The following is a 19,631-nucleotide window of genomic DNA, read 5'->3' as shown; positions in this document are numbered from 1 at the left end:
GATGATAAGAATTTATTGATGTCTGTAACCATTTTCTAATGGTCGACACAGCTTTTAACGAATAAGCCCCTTCACGATAAATCCCGAGCATGCGCATAAACGCTTCCGGACGGCAACTTGTTGACATAGATACCAACATGGCGACCCGGGAAAGTTTAAATAAGTTAAATCTCAGTTCTTTAAAGATTCTTGCAGCGGAGCATAATATTGAAGTGGAAAAGAAGAAAAAAGAGAGGATAATTTCGGATATACTCACAGAACAAGTTCCTTCATCTACTCTAACACCGATCATCAAGCAGGCAGTTCAAGTGGGCGATGTGACGATTCCCAGTGAAGAAAATGAAAACCTCCCACCCTTCAATAGAGTGACTTACACCATCAGTGACCAGACCAAATTTCCGATAATCAAATTTGGACAGATTTACGATTTTATGGTGACAAGACCTACGTATTCAGGGACAACAACTCAAAATTTCAAGGGCCTTGACAAGGCAGTCAAACACTATGATGCTGGTGACATCCAAGATGTAGGGATGGCACAGGTAATAAAACCCAAAATATTTAAGATAACAGGCTTGAATTTGACAGGCACACTAAATTAAAATGATATACAGATGTAGTACTAGATAATTAAATGAAAATAAAGACACAAAAATATTATAATTTATATGTATGCCCATGATCATTAAAAAATATAATTTGATAAGAAACTTTATAATTATAGAAACTGTCATTTTTTTTATGTGTGAATTTTTTGTAATAATTACATTGACTAGATTTTCACTTTGCACAGCTCAATATTATATAGGATTATGTGATTTTTTTTTTTGTATTTCTGGTTAGGAAACTTACATCATTTTTAAATGTGGTAGGCAAATAAGGGAGATCATTTTGCAAAAATAATCAAATCAAATAACCACAGCAATTCCTTTGATTTCTATAAAATCTTAAACTTAGAAATTGTTGTGGTTGCCATTTAAAAGCAACCAGATGAGTATTTTTGGCAGAAAGTAACAGTTTAACACAAAACAATTTTACTTTGTATATACAATTGTACAGACAAACCTGACTTTTTAAAGGAAAATTAATTCTATTTTTGAAGAAAGAAAATACTATTTATGAACAAATAATTTATACAAAACTTAAATCTTTCTTTGTGATTTCAGATCAATGAACAGACAACTTATATCCGAGCAATGTGTCAAGCATCCATGAAGAAACAAAGATACCAGGTGTATATATGTACTTTGAAAACAGATAGTGGGGATTTTATGGTGCAATATGGATACTGTCAGTGTCCTATAGGGTAAATATTAGTAAAAAATATTATAATTATTTTAAAAAAAAATATTTATCTTAAAATAATTCCACCAATAATTTTGTACTTATGAACAAATAAAAGTTAACCCTTGTTCCACTAACAATTTTTTTAAGAAAAGGGGCTGCCTTATATTTTAGATCTAGGAGTATCATGTTGACAAATTTTGATTTTCTTTGAATTTTGCCCTCCCCCCATATTTTCTTTATTAGGGCTTTAGAGAAAACTAAATTTAAATCAGATACCAGATTTTACCTTATACACTTTCATTGCAATTTTCTTCTTAGATCTGATATCATTTAGACATCAGGATTTAACCCCTAAATATATAAAAAATAGACTAATGAATAATAGTATAGTAGAAATCAATGCTCTATTTATTTGTTATGGAATTTGTAACTATAAATGTTTATTTTTATCAACAATACAGTCTTCTTATATTATTTTTTTATTTTTAGGTTAGCACAGTCATGTAGCCATATTGGCAGTCTTTTATTTGCATTGAGCAGAGCTAAAGTTGGAATAACAGAAGCAGAGAGCTGTACCTCTAAATCCTGTACATGGAATGTTCCGAGGAAAGATGTACAACCAAGACCGTTATGTTACATGGCATCAAAGAAACCAAAGTTGGCTTCTTCATCTGAGGAAGGGAATGCAGGTACATCAGAGACTGGTTATACCACATTCCAGTCTTTTGACCGTACTGTAAATCTGGACATAACCCTACAACACTTAATGGAACTGAAGAATGATTTTCCTAATACAGGTATAGTAACAAGCATTAAATAAAACAAAACACAGTTTTAAAACAAATAACTTTATAACAAAATAAAAAAGTAATTGTATGTAAAAATATTGAAACACAATGCTTTAATCATTTTTAAAAAAGGTGGCATATCATACCACAATATTGGTTTTAAAAACACTATATACATATGCATGTATAAGAAAATGAACCCCTAATTCTAACTGAATTGCTCAATTTTCCACATTATCCAAAATTTACCCATAAGTAAGCTTTCTTTCTTTTCTTAAATTTAACACATTTTCTCTTTAATAAAAATCAAAAGTATTATGAATCGGTTTACTTTGTTGATTATGGGTTTTTGTATTCAAGTAAAGGGGAGATAATTTGAATTAAAGGAAATATACATATCATTATATGGAAACTGCACCATTTGAAATTTCTCTGCAATCAACTTATTTTCAATGACATCAAGATATTATTTAATTTTAAATAACCATCTATTTATCTTATAGGTAAAGTATGAAAAAAACATTATTATTATTTTGTTTTAAACATTGAACTACATTGAAGTCTATAATTTCAAAAGGAATGTAACTTATTACAAAGCAAATATTAAGTGTACAATGTTTTACAAAGTTTGCTTTGTCTTATAAACAAATAATTATTTTTTTAAATTTCATTTAAAAAGGCATGTCTCATTTATGGAATATTCCTGAATCTACTCCTGATGTACACCAAGAAGTGGAGATGGATACTTGGGTTGACCCAATGGAAAGAAAGATGAAAGAAATGCTATATACAGAAAACAGCTGTAATTATATTAACACCTCTTAATTTATTTTGTGAAACATATAAATGGCTATTAACATGATTTCAAATAGATTTATACAAGATAAATTCAATTTAGTGAGGAATTTTTTTTATAATAAATATAATTACTATCCAAAAAAATGTATATCATTTAGAAATGTCTGTGATAAGGCACGACTTTACTGCATTTGTATCTTGATCCAATGCCTGTTTGCACATCCATGGGCAATCATTTTGAACACAATTATATACTCACAAATACATGTATATATTCATCAGTGGTGGACCCAGAAGGGGGGGGGCTGTCCAAACAATGCATTTGAATTGAGACATATTGTAAGAACCCCTCCTTTATCCTGGGTTGGGACCCCCCTTTTAAAATGACTATATCCCCCCTTCTGTTATGCACGCTGGACTGCAATGATTTTTTTGCTTCAAAAATATATAAGTGTGTGCATATAGATTTCACCACTGCAACAAGTGTGTTACGATATTTCTCCACTCGATACAGTTAAATTTTAATATTTAAAGCGCGAGGCTTGCTGAGCTTTTTATACGACCGCAAAAAAATTTTGCGATCCTATATTGGTATGACGTCGTCGTTGTCCGAAGACACATCGGTTTTCGCACTCTAACTTTAGTTTAAGTGAATGGATCTCTATGAAATTTTACCATAAGGTTTAATACCACAAAAGGAAGGTTGGGATTGATTTTGGGGGTTATGGTACCAACAGTTAAGGAATTAGGGGCCAAAAATAAGCATTTTATATGGATCTCTCTGACATTGTACCACAAGGTTCCATATCACAAAGGGAATGCTGGGATTGATTTGGGGGTAATTGCCTCAAAATTTTAGGAATTAGGGGCCAAAAAAGGGGCAAAAAACAAGCATTTTTACATGGACAAATACTTTAGTACAAAACATAATTTAAAGCAGTGTAAGGGAGATAAATCAAATACATCATTTGAATTACCTCCCTTACACTGCTTTTAAATTATGTATAAAGTAATGGTTTATGAACAATTAAGACAATTTAAAACAGTGTAAGGGAGGTAATCCACATACAACGTTTTGATTTCTTCCCTTCAACTGCTTTTAAATTATGTTTAAAGAAATGCATATTTATAAAGGAAGACCAGTAAAAATATCTGCAAATGTTGCATCTATTTTTTTTTACAAAAAAATCCATATGAAAGATTTGACACCATATTTTAAATTCTATTATAAAATAGATTAAGTTAGCACTATGGTAAATTTAAATGGGTAATTATGGTTGCAAATTCATTGAAAATTTGAATTGAGATTATGACCATATCTTGAGGGAAAGAATTTTTGGGGGGAAAAGGGGGGGGGGGGGGGGGGGGGGGGGGGGGGGGGGAGAAGAAATTGTGGGGGTCAATTTTTTCTCATTTCAGATTTCAGAAATTAAAAAGAATTATTCTTCAAATATTTTTTTTTTTTCAAATTTCAAAGATTGAAACATTTCAAGAAGTAATCTTTAATTGTACAGTATGGCGCATTAGATTTGTAAAATCTTTGACCACATTTATTTATTTGTTATGCCAAATCTGAACGTGTATTTAGATTTTTAATTTTGGGTCCAGTTTTCAAATTGGTCTACATTAAGGTCCAAAGGGTCCAAAATTAAACTTAGTTTGATTTTAAAAAAAATTGAATATATGGGGTTCTTTGATATGCTGAATCTAAACATGTATTTAGATTTTTGATTTCGGGCCCAGTTTTCAAGTTGGTCCAAATTGGGGTCCAAAATTAAACTTTGTTTGATTTCAGCAAAAATTGAATATATGGGGTTCTTTGATATGCTGAATCTAACCATGTATTTAGTTTTTATATTTGTGGGCCCCGCTATCAAATTGGTTCATATTGAGGTCAAAAGGGTCCAAAATTAAACTTTGTTTTATTTTATCAAAAATTGAATTATTGGGGTTCTTTGATATGCCAAATCTAACCGTGTATTTAGATTTTTAATTTTGGGTCCAGTTTTCAAATTGGTCTACATTAAGGTCCAAAGGGTCCAAAATTGAACTTAGTTTGATTTTAACAAAAATTGAATATATGGGGTTCTTTGATATACTGAATCTAAACATGTATTTCGATTTTTGATTTGGGCCCAGTTTTCAAGTTGGTCCAAATTGGGGTCCAAAATTAAACTTTGTTTGATTTCAGCAAAAATTAAATATATGGGGTTCTTTGATATGCTGAATCTAACCATGTATTTAGTTTTTATATTTGTGGGCCCCGCTATCAAATTGGTTCATATTGAGGTCAAAAGGGTCCAAAATTAAACTTCGTTTTATTTCATCAAAAATTGAATTATTGGGGTTCTTTGATATGCCAAATCTAACCGTGTATTTAGATTTTTTATTTTGGGTCCTGTTTTTTAAATTGGTCTACATTAAGGTCCAAAGGGTCCAAAATTAAACTTAGTTTGATTTTAACAAAAATTGAATTCTTGGGGTTCTTTGATATGCTGAATCTAAACATGTGTTAAGATTTTTGATTATGGGCCCAGTTTTCAAGTTGGTCCAAGTTGGGGTCCAAAATTAAACTTTGTTTGATTTCAACAAAAATTGAATATATGGGGTTCTTTGATATGCTGAATCTAACCATGTATTTTGATTTTTGGGTCCCGTTATCAAATTGGTCCACATTGAGGTCAAAAGGGTCCAAAATTAAAGGAGTAGGTCCGGTAAGGGCTGATTTTGGCCTCAAAATTCAGGTTCATCTGATGAAAGATGTTGGACACTTTTTAAACACGTAAGTGTCTACTTCAGTCGATTCAATTAGTTGATGTGAAAGATTTGAACTGATTTAGTCATTAAATACGCTCAAATTCAATCTTAAATATGAAAAATCTATCACATATGCCATAATATGTCACTTTTCAGATGGTTTTTGTCAAAAATGAAAGTGGCGGCATCCGTGTTCATTCTCAACCTTTATAAATGTTATATATTATCATCAAATACAACTAAAATTTAAATATTAAGAACGAACACAAATGCAGCCACTTCCATTTCAGACAGAAACCGTCTAAAAATTAACCAAAATGCTAACATTTCGAAGATATCAGTAATTTAGCATGACTTAATGATGCTAGTACCCGATACATGTGCATTGTATTGTCAAAAACAGTCCATATTTATGTAACAGAAGTATTCTTCTTTCCAATAAATAGCTTAAACTTTTCATTTTAACAATTTTGTAAAACTGCTATATTTTGGGGCCAAAAAGGGGTCTTACTGGGCCTACTATGTTTGATTTCATCAAAAATTGAATTCTTTGGATTCTTTGATATGCTGAATCTAACCATGTATTTAGATTTTGGATATTGGACAAAAATTAAGTTCTTAGATCACATTCATTCTGTGTCAGAAACCTATGCTGTGTCAAATATTTAATCACAATCCAAATTCAGAGCTGTATCAAGCTTGAATGTTGTGTCCATACTTGCCCCAACTGTTCAGGGTTCGACCTCTGCGGTCGTATCAAGCTGCGCCCAGCGGAGCATTTTATTAAATACTTTAAATTTAACTGTTGAGAGTGGAGAAATATCGTAATACACGAGTTATAGTGGTGGAATCTGTTTCTCTAATGATTCTTATCCTTCCTTTTCAAAGATTTGCAGAAAGTTGTGTTCTTTATATGTGACGTCATCAGGCATGGTCGCCTTTTTTCTTGACGTCACAATAGGAAAATTCAGAAGAAACCAAGAAAATTTGACATCATAATTAAATTTCCGACCAATCATTTGCCAAGAACAAATTTTTCACTAGTGAGGAGAAATATTTTTCTCACACCGGTCAAGAAATGTGAAAATAGCACAAAAATTAGAGAAACTTTTTTTTACAATTTGAAATGTAACTCTCCTTTCAGTATGCTCACAAGCTAAATAAACTTGATGTGAAAAAAAATCTGCTATTTTATAAATGTTTGAGCAAATACCCTAGCTTATACCTTATATAATACTTTAAAACAGTACCTCCACCATCAATAGAAAGAGAGCTGGTTGACTATATAGAGAGCAATACCAGGTTGCAGAGAGGGAGTACAGTGTGGAGAGATCTACATACAGGAAGGATAACCAGTTCCATATTTGGTGATGTAATTGCAGCAGGAAGGAGTCCGAATTCTCTCATAAGACAAATAACTGAGGGATCCTCCCTTGATAGGTATTCCAATTTAAATGACAGAAATTTCTACATAAAAAATAAGCAAGATGTATGATTGCCAATGAGACAACTCTCTATCAGGAAATAATTAACAACAGATTTTTTTTTAATTTGATCTAAACAAAAGTACTATTTATAGTGATTAATGTAATTTAAATAGTACAAACTACTTATAAGTACAGACTATTTTAATTTTCAACAGCATGTCTTGGTAAACTTTATGACCATTTAAACTAGTTGATAAATCATATGCAAAAAAATACAGGATTTTTATTTTAAGTTAGTGTGACATTCAAACATTCTTATTTCTGTAATAGTTATTCATGTTTGAACATCACAATAACCACATAGTTGACAGAAAATCAATACTATCAGTCAATTCATTTGGATTACTAATTTGGACATAGGCTTGTTGACCAGTCAAGAAAGAAATTATTATTGTTTTGTTCAACATCTTCAATGAAAGTCCATGATTATCTTTGCAAAGTTGTAGTGATGAACATTTTTATGTACATTTTTGTTTTGCAGGTATTCATCACTTCCAGAGGTTATTCAGTGGGGAATAGACAATGAGGACAGGGCAAGAGCCCAGTATATAGAACTGAAGCAATGTATGCATGATGATTTCAAAGTCGAGACCGCAGGGTTAACTTTAAACAACATCTACTCTTTTCTAGGAGCAACTAGTGATGGCATAGTGATTGAAGGAGATAGTGTTGGTCTCCTAGAAATTAAATGTCCATTTTCCCTGAAGGGAGTGAGGGTCAACACATTGGAAATTGACATGATTCTTGGGATGAATGACCCTAGTTTTTGTTTGATTTATACACCTGATGGCCCAACATTGAACCCCAGTCACAAATATTATGCACAAGTCCAAGGTGAAATGGCAATAAAAGAACTTCCTTGGTGTGACTTTGTTCTGTGGACAGCAGCAAAAGAAAACAACATTTGCATTGACAGGGTGTACTTTAATGCTGAATTTGTACAAAACATGCTACAAAAACTTGTGAAATTCTATATGGATAAAATTTTTCCATTCTTTTATCAGTAAACACAGTAAACAATTTAAAGAATAAGTATAATAGTTAAGGCAATTTGAGGGTATAACTGCATAACATCACCATATTGATTTTTTGTCAAAAATGTCATCAAGATAATTATTGTTGTGTTTGTGTAACTATTTTTTCTAATCTTTAAAATGCAGAAATTCTTTAAAATAAAACTTGTATGTGGCAATTCAGTATATTTGAGATTATATCAAAGGGAGATAATATATAATTTGCATATACAACATGAACTACCAAATTTTAATGAGCTATATGACCATTAATTTTTTCTTTTTAATTCTAAGTTTAATTCTAAAAATGACAAAATTAATGAATCTGTATAATTTCTTTCATTCAAAAACTTATCCATCGTGAAACCAATGATTTGATGTTTGCGTTTACCCTCAAAGTACTCCTTAAAATTATTTTAAAGTGACAAAAGAATGTCTGGAAATTGCACTGTAATAAAAAAAACATTGAATAAGAATCATTTTCTATAATGTACAATATTATTGAGCATAGCATGAAAATATTATGAGTTAATTCCTACAGTGCATGTATTACAACTTTGACAGACAAAATGCTACTTTAAACATATCTTCAATAGTCCATTTGCCAATTTGTCATCAGTTTGAAAAAAAGAAGCAAGTATTGGCATCAAACGTTTTTAGCTTAATAAAAGATTAAATGGAATGACAATATTTTTAAAACTTTATAAGATCTCATACATAACATGAAGATAAATATTTCTGATATCTCATTGTCAATAAAATATTATGTCTTAAGGGAAGCAACTCAAGGAAATTAATCTCTTATTACAGAAATGGCAAATAGGCTGAGAAGAGTAATCAAGTCTTATAATTATTGAAATACAGAATCAGGAATGCAATCAGGAAATAACTGACCATCATCATTGATTCTTTTTATTTGTTGAAAACTTTTTGAAAATAGACCTTTAAATTCTTATATTCAGTGAACTTAAAATTTGTGTAACATTTTATTTATCAAAGACTAAGACTTACAGCCTATTACTTGACTAGGGGTTCATCAAAATTTGTTAACCAACAACACACTTTAAAAATTTGTGTAGATTGTGGTGCAATAGATAAAGGCATAACACCATCAAAAATATGAAAATTTTTCACTCTTCCAATACTCCTTTCCACATGAATTCTTAACTTAGCAATTTCTTGTGTTTCAAAAACCTGTTCAGTTGTAAACTGAGCAGAAATACCTTTAAAGGGTGGCATATTTAGAGTACAATTCTTTTTTTCTAATAAATCTTTTATAGTAAAGCCTTTGTCAGCCATTACAGAGTCATTCTCATCCAATAAATCTAGTATACCAGATTCAAGAGTTATCTGCCTGTCAGAAACTCTACCACCCCAACCTTCTGAAACAAAAGATATAACGCCAGATGGAGTGATTCCAACTAAAAATTTTACAGTATTATGATTTTTATAATTGGAATATGTAAGGCTTTGATTAACAAGACTAGCAGAACGTTGTAAAAAAATTTCTGTACAGTCTATAATAACCCTTGTTTTGGGATATCTGGACTTAAAAGCATCTGGCATGGTACGGTCAACTATTTCTCTGCTTGGAAATGGGTTAATGACTTTTAGCTCTTCATACAATAATAATAGCCATGAAGAAAAATATTTAGAAAATGTTGATTCCGAAATTTTGAACCTTTCTGCTATATCTCGAACAAAAAGTCCTAATCTAAGTCTCATTAAGACTGCGAAAAACTGATCGATTAAATCAATGCAGCTGGTTGATGCTCGTTGTCTATCTTGCTTCTGACAGGTCTCTGAACCAGTCCAGTACTGCATCCTTTCTGCCTTCGGTTTCAGATAACTGAAATAGTAATTGACCATATCTTACTGCATTTAAGGAAAATTCTGTTCGAAAGATAGTATCTTACAATTTTTCTATGAGTATGAGTACTACTACTAATTGAGTAAAAGGATTTAACATGAAGGAAAAACAAATACTTGAGCAACAAACAGTGACTTGTACACATTGATTTTGTTTGTGGAAATATTAAAACTTAACTTAATACATTTTGCTATATATGTTGATATATAAAAAAAATAGCACCTCAGTTTGTGATCATTCATCCTGTTGGTACTTTATACTTGTACATGTATGATTGATCTCCAACTGTTAATTAACTATATACAATTTATTGGTTTCATGTGTACTGATTGATACTTAGTGTGGGAGAATATGATCAAAGTGATGTAACTGTATTTTAGTACATGTATTAGTTCTCTTATTTCAGTGCTTTGTGTCATTTTTTTTCGTTAAGCCAATTGCAAGTTTTCATGGTCAGAAGACATTTACTCAATGTTAACTTCATGTGATACTTGTATTAATTAAACGTTAATATTACAGAGTTTCAACAAAATTATTAGTGATAAGTAAAACAAGGACACATTTGAGTGAGTGCAATTTTGTGTTTAGATTATTGTGAAAAAATTTAAATAATTAAGATCTTACTTGAAGAGCCACATGAACACTACAAACTTAGGTAGACCTGTGTAGAACCTGGTCTTTTGGTCATTGTCTGCTATTTTCTGTATAGTCCATTTGTGGTGTTGCAGTGCAGCTCTCAATTCTTTGTTTTCTTTCCTCAGCAACATATTTTCCTCTAATAAGGGATCTGTATCACACTGAGACCCTGAATTTCAAAATTGGCATTTCAGCAACTTTTAAACAATAATATAGATACAGTTTTCAATTTATAAGAATATCATACTGAAAGCAGAAAGTAATTCAAGAGAATAAAGATGAAAAAATTGTATCTCAATATTCAATGTGTGTGTATATATATATATATATATATATAAGTAAAAAAAATATATATACCAAATATTTTACAGTTACTAGGTCAAAAGAACAACTTTTTATCATCCACTATAGAAACGAAGACTGTATTCAGATCTCTCAAAAATTAATGTTGTCTCAATTAAGAAAGAATTTATCCGAATTATTGATACACATATATTGCTTTGGTCTCTATTAATCTTTTTTGACAAAGTTCCAATTAATTATACTTTCATAAATGTAATTAATTTTATTGAAAGAAAGCAATTTCTTCGTCCATGTTTTAAGGACAAGCGAAAGAATCTCTGAGGTTATTAGGTTACATCAAGACAATAAAAAAGGAGAAAAAAAATTATAATTTAAGGTATATTCATGGTATACCAACATCTTTGATTTTGCAATCGCAGTACACATTCTGTCTGGTTCTTTGCCTTAATCTGCAAATTATGAGAAAGTTTTGCGGATTTACTGCTTGACTGGTATCATTTGTTTTAGGAAAAATAAGTGATTTATTGCATTATTAGAACTGTTTAAACAAATATCATGACTTTTATCTTGAAAATATCACAGTGACTCATACTTTTCATTATATTTATGAAAAAGCATACTCAAATCTTTATTTTGGCAAAGTATTAGAAAATTCTTTCTGAAGAAATATATACTTATGTTCCACCTTAATATTTATTCTTACTTTTGACTAAATAACAGATAATTTTATTCATTATAAGAGTTTATTTGAAATGCCACCTTACTTAAATTTCTTTTCGTTTAGACTTGGGGTTTTCCCTGTGTTATAGTTACACTATTTATAAGTTCAAAACTGGTTAGTGAGAGTACCGGTAGTTGTATAACAGGGTCTTGTTTTGGTTATAAATATATATGAGTTATATATGCACGTGAAATACTTTTGCGCTTTAAAAGGTGGGGTTCTGTTACAATATATAAAGAAAATTTGTGGGTGTCATTTCATCGAAAGTGCTCACAGTAACTACGACAGTCAGTTTGCACTTTATTGTCACATAATAATTTATGATTAAAATATCAAGTTTGATTTCAGTCCATTTAAATGTATTGGACAATTGTGTTTGTACTTTAAATATTGTTGTTATAATATGTTGGTTTATAATGTTATTAAACCTTGCTAACTAGAAAAGAGAAAAGTTACTGCGAGCAACTAAACCTATACCTAGAGTTTTGTTTTATTTATTATATCAAGGATCTAAGTAAAGAAATGTTTTAAATTGGGAGGAGCATGGAGAGGGAGAATTTAATTGGACTTTAAGTGGGTAGCAGCATAGAGATCTAGTTTTTTTCTTTTTAAATTTATGCTTTGTTTAATTTCAATGAAGCTCGTGTTATTGCTTACCAACATTGGATGTAAGTAACATGCTTGTATCTGACAAACTCTTGTCAAGCTGATCATAGACTTGAGGTTCATGTAACTCTTCCATCTCTACATCTGGTCCAGTAATGGCATATGATGAATGCATCATGACTGAGCTGGTTAGGCATGCTGTCTCTGTTTCCTGGACCTTTAACTTCTGTTCTTTAACAGTCTAGATTTATCATGAGAAAAAAAATATGTGTACATGTCATCCTTCCAGTATGGTTCATTTGTCTTAAAAAAAATTTACCAAAAAATTTATGAAATATGGTCTTGAAGAAAAGCCAGTAATACCCCTATTAGGTCTTATAACATTTCTACATACAATTGGCCTTGTTAAAATATGCTCAGAGGATAGAGAATACAAAGGATAATGTATTATAGGAAGCAGTTATTTGAAATAAACTGTTTCAAGCATTGATTTTTAGCTAAGTGAAAAAGCTAAACTAACTGAAAACTGGGCCAATTATTTTATAATATGTATAATTTTTCAAAATTGTTAGAAACTTTTATGCGAAAATACTCTTAAATTAGAAAAAGAAAACTTTTTGACTTATTTTCTATAGATGTCTTTTTGTTTAAATTGATGTGTGTGTGTGTTTAATAAAAAATCACTAAATTGTTTCTAAATTTGTATATGAGGGAGGATAGACAGTGCAAGATTTTTTAGGATAAATTTATCCTTTAATGAAACTGTTTCGTCCTTGCCAGAGGAACTCTTCAGGTGGCTTATGGCTACCACGACAGTTTGTCTTTGAAGTTATAATTCATAAAAATTGAGGTACTACATGTATATAGTAATCAGCTTTACAATACATGTACTTAGTAAAATTACCTTCAGTTAATATTATTCAACTCTAACAATATTATTTTATGTCAAGTATAATAGTGATAAAAAAAAATGTACAAACAACATTGAGGAATGAATAAAAAAAATGATGAACAGGTTATAGGAATAATTATTAATTACTTTGTAAGTAGATCTCTAGCAATAAGAAAGTACAGTATATGTTTTGGGAAATTATGACTATAACACTTAGTCCAAATAATTATGACATCTTGAAAGGCTATTATATTTTTTTCTTTGACGCCTTACATCGTTGCAGGAAGGCGTCAAAGCAAAAAGGAGTAGGTCCGGTAAGGGCCGATTTTGGCCCCAAACTTCAGGTTCATCTGATGAAAGATTTTGGACACTTTTTAAACACTTAAGTGTCTACTTCAGTCGATTCAATTAGTTTTTGTGAAAGATTTGAACAGATTTAGTCATTTAAAACGCTCAAATTCAAGTTAAAATATGAAAAATCTATTAAATATGCCATAACATATCACTTTTCAGATGGTTTTTGTCAAAAATGAAAGTGGCCGCATTTGTGTTCATTCTCAACCTTTATATATGTTATGTATTATCATCAAATACAACTTACATTCAAATATTTAGAATGAACACAAATGCGGCCACTTCCATTTAAGACGGAAACTGTCTACAATTTAACTCAAATGCTAAAATTGTGAAGATTTCAGTAATTTAGCATGACTTAATGACGATAGTACACGATACATGTGTATAGTATTGTCAAAAACAGACCATATTTATGTAACCGAAGTATTCTACTTTCCATTAAATAGATAAAAGTTTACATTCGAACAATTTTGTGAAACTGCAATATTTTGGGGCCAAAAAGGGGTCTAACTGGACCTACTCCTTTAAAATAGCCTTCCCAGACGTCATAATTATTTGGACTACTATAACACTGTGACAAGGAGGTATTTAAAAACAACATTAAATCACCTGCAACAAATTTCTACTGGCAAGTCTGACATTTCGATCTTGCTCAGACACAGAGGGGTCTTTTTCTTTGTAGGAAAATATTGTTGGCCTGTAATTCACATCACTGGGGTCGTCGCTGTGCCACCCGTCAACAAAATGTGCAGAACAAATCCTACTGTACTCGTTTGGAGCCCAGTCTGCCCTGTTTACAGCTTTTATCCATGCTTTCCTCTTCCTTGCATCCTTTGGGAAACGAAAAAAGCTACAACGATTCTCCTTATCTGACGTACTTTGCCGGTTAAAACACTTAAACACGACACAATTGAAAACCATAACGAACGTAACTAATGTAAACAGGAATGCAAATATGGTTGCCGTCCGGAAGCGTTTCTGCGCATGTATGTATAGTAGGACCGCAGTTAACGTGAAATACTTTATTTGTTTTTATTTGGAAATATTATCTTGTCATCGTTTTCTGGGACGAGTCGATTTCTCAACTTAGCTTAACCGTTTAAGCCTTGGAAATGTGTTTTTGTTCATAGCCTACCTACGTTCTGCGGAATTTTACTATTAAACGGGAACATTCGAAACGTAATTTAATTTTGATTAATTTTGATTAACATTCAATTTCTTAGGAGGTGCTCTTTAGAATTGTAAATATATTTTTTTCTTGAAGGCAACATCATTCTAACAGGAAATTGATTAGCTCAGTATAATTTTAGTAATCGATACTCGAGTACTCGAGTACTCGTTGACAGCTGTAGTATTTTGAATTATATAGAAATATAGTTGGTATCTGATTGTTTATCTTAACGTGAACTAGATCACCAGTTTAAACTAACTGGGTACGACCCATACCTACACAGTAAATAGTTATCTGATGTTGATGAAATTTTGTATAACTAACTAAAAAGGGTGTTTTAAAACTATGAATAGCTTTTCATTTCGAACATTTTATTTACAATTTATTTTCGAAACGATTTATTGGTGTTTATAAAGCAAAATATTTTTTTTTGTTAATGACACATAAATATGATATTCAGAATACTTAACATACTGATGATGAGTAAAGGTGCCTAGTATATTTAACTAAAACGTTTTTTTACATTTTTGATTTGCATAACTGTTGTGACAATTGTAAGTCATAATTGCCCTTTTAAGCAAAAGGGTACCAAACGAAAACAAAACCTGACATAGAATCTGTATTCTGTACCATTGACATATATCACGCCATTGGACATATTATAGGAAACGGCCACGCATCATTGATATGTGGAGTTAGATACCAGAACAGAATAATGTTAAAAAAAAGAATAAAATTACAAAAATACTAACTCCGATGAAAATTCAAAACAGAAGTCCCTAATCAAATGCCAATATCAAAAGCTCAAACACTTCAAATGACTGGACAACAACTGTCATATTCCTGACTTGGTACAGGCATTTTCTTATGTAGAAAATGGTGTACTAAACCTGGTTTTATAGCTAGCTAAAGCTGTCTCTATGACAGTCGCTTAAAATTCCATTATATTGACAACGATGTGTGAACAAAACAAACAGACATAATAGGTAGAAATGTCAAAAAGGGGTACAGCAGTCAACATCTTAATCACTATAAAAACAAATATATAAACATTTAACATGACACACTTACACAATGACGATATGTAAAGTACAGAGCCACGTCATATGTAACACAGAAACACAAAAAAGGCATAAACATGATAAAGACAAAGCATATTAGCAAAAATGAAAGGCAAGAATACAAAAATTATCATAGAACAATAACACAATGACGGGATGTATAAGTACAGAGCCACGTCAAATGAATACCATAAAAAACGACTAAATAGTAAAAGTTATAATCATAAAAACAAAGAAAAAATACTTTAGCACGGTATTAAGATGATAAAGAACGTCAGTACCCAGAATCTTTACTGCAAGACTATCGTGTATAATTTCTCAACAGGGTCTAGGTACCTTCCGATGAACATTTTTAGAAAAAGGACGATACGTTCTTTGACATACCCCTGGTTCATAAACTGTCTGCTCAGACACTGGTGACGTTTTACAAAGTCTGAGTAGTTGCTGCATGCTCTTGTATACCGAATAAGTTGGGAAACGTATATCCCATATGCAGGTGAAGTTGGTATATTGCAACTAAGAAACTCCAACATACTGACCACTTGTTCCTCTGTGTAGCATGTTTTACCTTTTTGTTCACTATTAACAAAATATTACCAACCAATAATGTTGTCTTCTACGGGGATATAAAAATAAGAAGATGTGTAAGATTGACAATGAGAAACTCTTCAAGAGGGACCAAATGACAAACAAATTAACAACTATAGGTCAGCGTACAACCTTCAAGAATGAATAAACCCATACTACAAAGTGAGCTATAAAAGGACCAAAATGACAAAATTAATGTAAAACAATTCAAACAAGAAAACTAACTGGCTGAGTTATATTCGGGAATGCGTCACGTTCGGTACTTAGCAGATAGACGACATATATTTTAAACCACAATCAAAGGCGTGGAAAATATGTCATTGGTTAGTTTTAGACACAGATACATCCTATAGATCAACCAATTTGTTATGGTGTTCATAAAATTTACGGAGCGTCATTTTTAATCTTTCCTCCTCATAACTCTATTGGAGCAGTTTCTGGATAAGGAGCATACTCCTGTATATAAAGTCAGTCTAGTGTGAACATGCACAATCATGACATATCAATTGAGATATATTAACAAAATACGACGGAGCAGAGGGTATGTTACTGCTGAGAAATGGGAAATTGATAACTGGGAAATCATCCCGACCGTTTGTCATAAATTTTAGTGTGAAGTCGTCCATCTGTGTCAACATTGAAGAAACGATCAAGGTATGAGTTAGTCGTTCTTGTATCAGTAGTATCCTTTATCTAAAGTTCACTGGGATATATGAGATACAAGTTCAGACTAAATATGGGTTATTCGGTGATAGAACATAATCAATATGTCTTAAAGTAAATTTAAAGAATTTTGCAAGGTGCTTTTTCTTTTTGTCTTTAGAAGGTTCTGAATGAATTATGTTTCATACGAGTTCGAAAACAAGTTGACCAGAAGGGATGCACAATCAGTACATATTTGAATACCGACTATCTGTTGAAATATCAATCCTCCAAACTCAACAAATATACTGTCGATTAAAAAGTACAGCATTTTGATAATATCATCTTTACTGTTTTCTATCATAGAATCAGTGCGGTTCTTCACAAAATAAGAATTATTATAACCCTAAACAAGAAATACATATCTACGATTCCCATTTTTATAGAAAAAGCCCTGTTTAATGAGATGGTGAAGTCTATCAGTTTCATGGAGAATAGTAGTGTAAAAGAGGGACGAAATATAACAGAGGAACAGTCAAACTCATAGATCGGAAATAAACTGACAACGCCATGTCTAAAAAAGAAAAAGACAAACAGACTAATAATAGTACCCTGTTAGATCTTCGTAAATTCATGCAATTTTGCTGCTGGGCGGATGATTTCCTCGGGGACATTATGTTTAGTATAAAGCGTAGAAAAAGGTCTTAATGTTTCTACAAAATTGCAGATATTGTGATCTGAGATTTTTAGAATTTTTGAGAATCCACATCTGATTGACACCACTGGTGGAATATATCTAACATATGATAACAGCTATGTATTTCGTATGAATGGAATTTGTTGTTATGTCATGATGTGTGTCTTTATTGTTATATGGTCGATTTGAATAGCTCAGTAGAGATTGTGTAATATGTCTCTGTTTACTAAATATTGACTTCAAACAAAACTAAATTGAACTAACAAGCCAAATATCTCAGTCATGGCCTGCTCAAGTGTTTCTTGCAAACAATACAGTTAGCATTCTCCAGGTCAAATTTCAAGGTCACACGAAGGTCATAATTGTACGGGGTACACCACCTCATGATTATACATCCACATGTCAAAGATGTAAGGCTTAGGTCAAAAGACAAAAAAGTTATGACCTGGTGGTGTTTTCTGTGAAAAAATACATTAAGTTGACCTTGAAGTCAAATGTGAAGTTCACATGAAGTTCATAATGATACAAGACGTTTAACCACATGCCAAATATCTAAGGCCTAGGTAAAAAAACAGGAAGGATAATATTTGAAATTCACAAAACCGCCAAAAGTATAACACGGTATATTTGAATTGACCTTATTCAAATATCCTGGTCAGCTCTAACTCAACTCATGAAAAACATCAAACTTATTGTATACATTCACCACGTGTTTCACGTATAAACACATATACGTTGTATTATGATGATTACATACCAGTGTACATAACTTAATAAATATGTATGTTTTAATGTTTAACTTTTTCTGACGTAACCCTATGAGGACTACACATATCTTGCATGAACAAATTTAGTCTAGTAATTTTAGTTCAAATATGTTTTAGATAATGCACAGAGGAGTGTCCGGATTGATCAAATCAATGACCGACCGCAGGTGTGTTCTACGACAAGAAAAACCCAAAAATATGGAGTTATTTTCTTTCAAAACGATAGGTCATTCTTTGGTAGAAAGTTTTCGGATGATAACCATCTGTCCATGAATCGGTTGAATTAACAGCATGCTAAAGTATTTATATTGAATAACTAATCGAAATAGCACTTTACCCAGCAGGCACCCGATGTTGTACAGACGTTGATATTTGGTTGAAAATAGGTCGCAACGTCGGCGACCTAAATTCAACGTCGGTTCAACGTCGACTGGCAAACGTCTGTCGGACGTTATAGAATGACGTCTATGTAACCTTGTTTTTTGGTCACGACCTTATACAACGTTGACACAACGTCGGATTCCAAATGTCGGTCGGACGTCTATATTAATCGAAATAACACGTACCTGGAAATATATACCCAGCAGGCACGCAACCTTTTATTTATATTGGTTTACTTGTGTTTTTGAATCAATTCAACGATTACTGTTGCTAATATATCTAATTGATATGATTAAAGTGAATGAATAAACTGTTTTAAAATTTTCGCCGTAAAATATTTCAATTACACAAGACTGATTTTATTTCAATTGGCGCATGCGTATGAGGCCGACATTTCGAATTTATGTGCGCCAATTTGATTACAACAACAATTTCTACGACGGATGCTGTAAGAAGTGCAAAGTAAGTGTAATTTTCATTTATTGTTTGCTTTAATAGTAGATATATGTTTAGTGTAAACCGTATTGTAGCTGTAATTAGTCGCTGTTCCCGCAAGTATGAGTGAACAGTGATCTGTGCAGATCAGATTTCGGATCAGATATTATTTATAATTGAAGCCTCAGCGAACAACTATATTTGACTTGTAAATTGAAAATTGGGTGAAGGAACTTGTGTTAAAAAAAGTATGAACAATGATTTTGTAAAAACTTAAGCGTGTGGCAAAGTATTCTTATATTATTTTAAACATATTTTATTGTTCAAAATGGACAAATGGGTATTAGATACAAGTTTTCAACTTAGTAACGCTT

General features: G+C 31.6%; 2 protein-coding genes across 2 annotated transcripts; one reads left to right on the top strand and one right to left on the bottom strand.

The window, feature by feature from the left end:
• The first annotated feature begins 58 nt into the window (after positions 1-58).
• LOC127714169 (uncharacterized) lies at positions 59-9,093 on the top strand. The gene is made up of 6 exons (XM_052220185.1): positions 59-542; positions 1,167-1,306; positions 1,777-2,084; positions 2,755-2,877; positions 6,878-7,070; positions 7,599-9,093. Exons 1-6 carry the CDS (start codon positions 90-92, stop codon positions 8,122-8,124), a joined length of 1,743 nt encoding a protein of 580 aa, XP_052076145.1. The 5' UTR covers positions 59-89; the 3' UTR covers positions 8,125-9,093.
• Positions 9,094-9,890: 797 nt separating this feature from the next.
• LOC127714179 (THAP domain-containing protein 5-like) lies at positions 9,891-14,486 on the bottom strand. Its single transcript, XM_052220197.1, has 3 exons — positions 14,125-14,486; positions 12,318-12,507; positions 9,891-10,805 (listed from the first exon to the last, which is right to left on the bottom strand). Exons 1-3 carry the CDS (start codon positions 14,434-14,436, stop codon positions 10,621-10,623), a joined length of 687 nt encoding a protein of 228 aa, XP_052076157.1. The 5' UTR covers positions 14,437-14,486; the 3' UTR covers positions 9,891-10,620.
• Positions 14,487-19,631: the final 5,145 nt, after the last annotated feature.

The sequence above is a fragment of the Mytilus californianus genome, unplaced genomic scaffold (assembly GCF_021869535.1).
Source record: "Mytilus californianus isolate M0D057914Y unplaced genomic scaffold, xbMytCali1.0.p SCAF_9, whole genome shotgun sequence".
NCBI classification, from domain to species: domain Eukaryota; kingdom Metazoa; phylum Mollusca; class Bivalvia; order Mytilida; family Mytilidae; genus Mytilus; species Mytilus californianus.
This window is presented reverse-complemented; position numbering and strand designations above follow the sequence as displayed.

Bases quoted from the DNA above. Each gene is read 5' to 3' on its own strand.
- LOC127714169 (XM_052220185.1), top strand. From the start codon at position 90: ATGCGCATAAACGCTTCCGGACGGCAACTTGTTGACATAGATACCAAC. The intron at 543-1,166 runs GTAATAAAACCC...TTGTGATTTCAG, and splicing joins AAGATGTAGGGATGGCACAG to ATCAATGAACAGACAACTTA. The intron at 2,878-6,877 runs GTAATTATATTA...ACTTTAAAACAG, and splicing joins GCTATATACAGAAAACAGCT to TACCTCCACCATCAATAGAA.
- LOC127714179 (XM_052220197.1), bottom strand. From the start codon at position 14,436: ATGGTTTTCAATTGTGTCGTGTTTAAGTGTTTTAACCGGCAAAGTACG. The intron at 12,508-14,124 runs GTGATTTAATGT...TGATAAATCTAG, and splicing joins CCAGTAGAAATTTGTTGCAG to ACTGTTAAAGAACAGAAGTT. The intron at 10,806-12,317 runs GTAAGCAATAAC...TTTGAAATTCAG, and splicing joins GTTACTTACATCCAATGTTG to GGTCTCAGTGTGATACAGAT.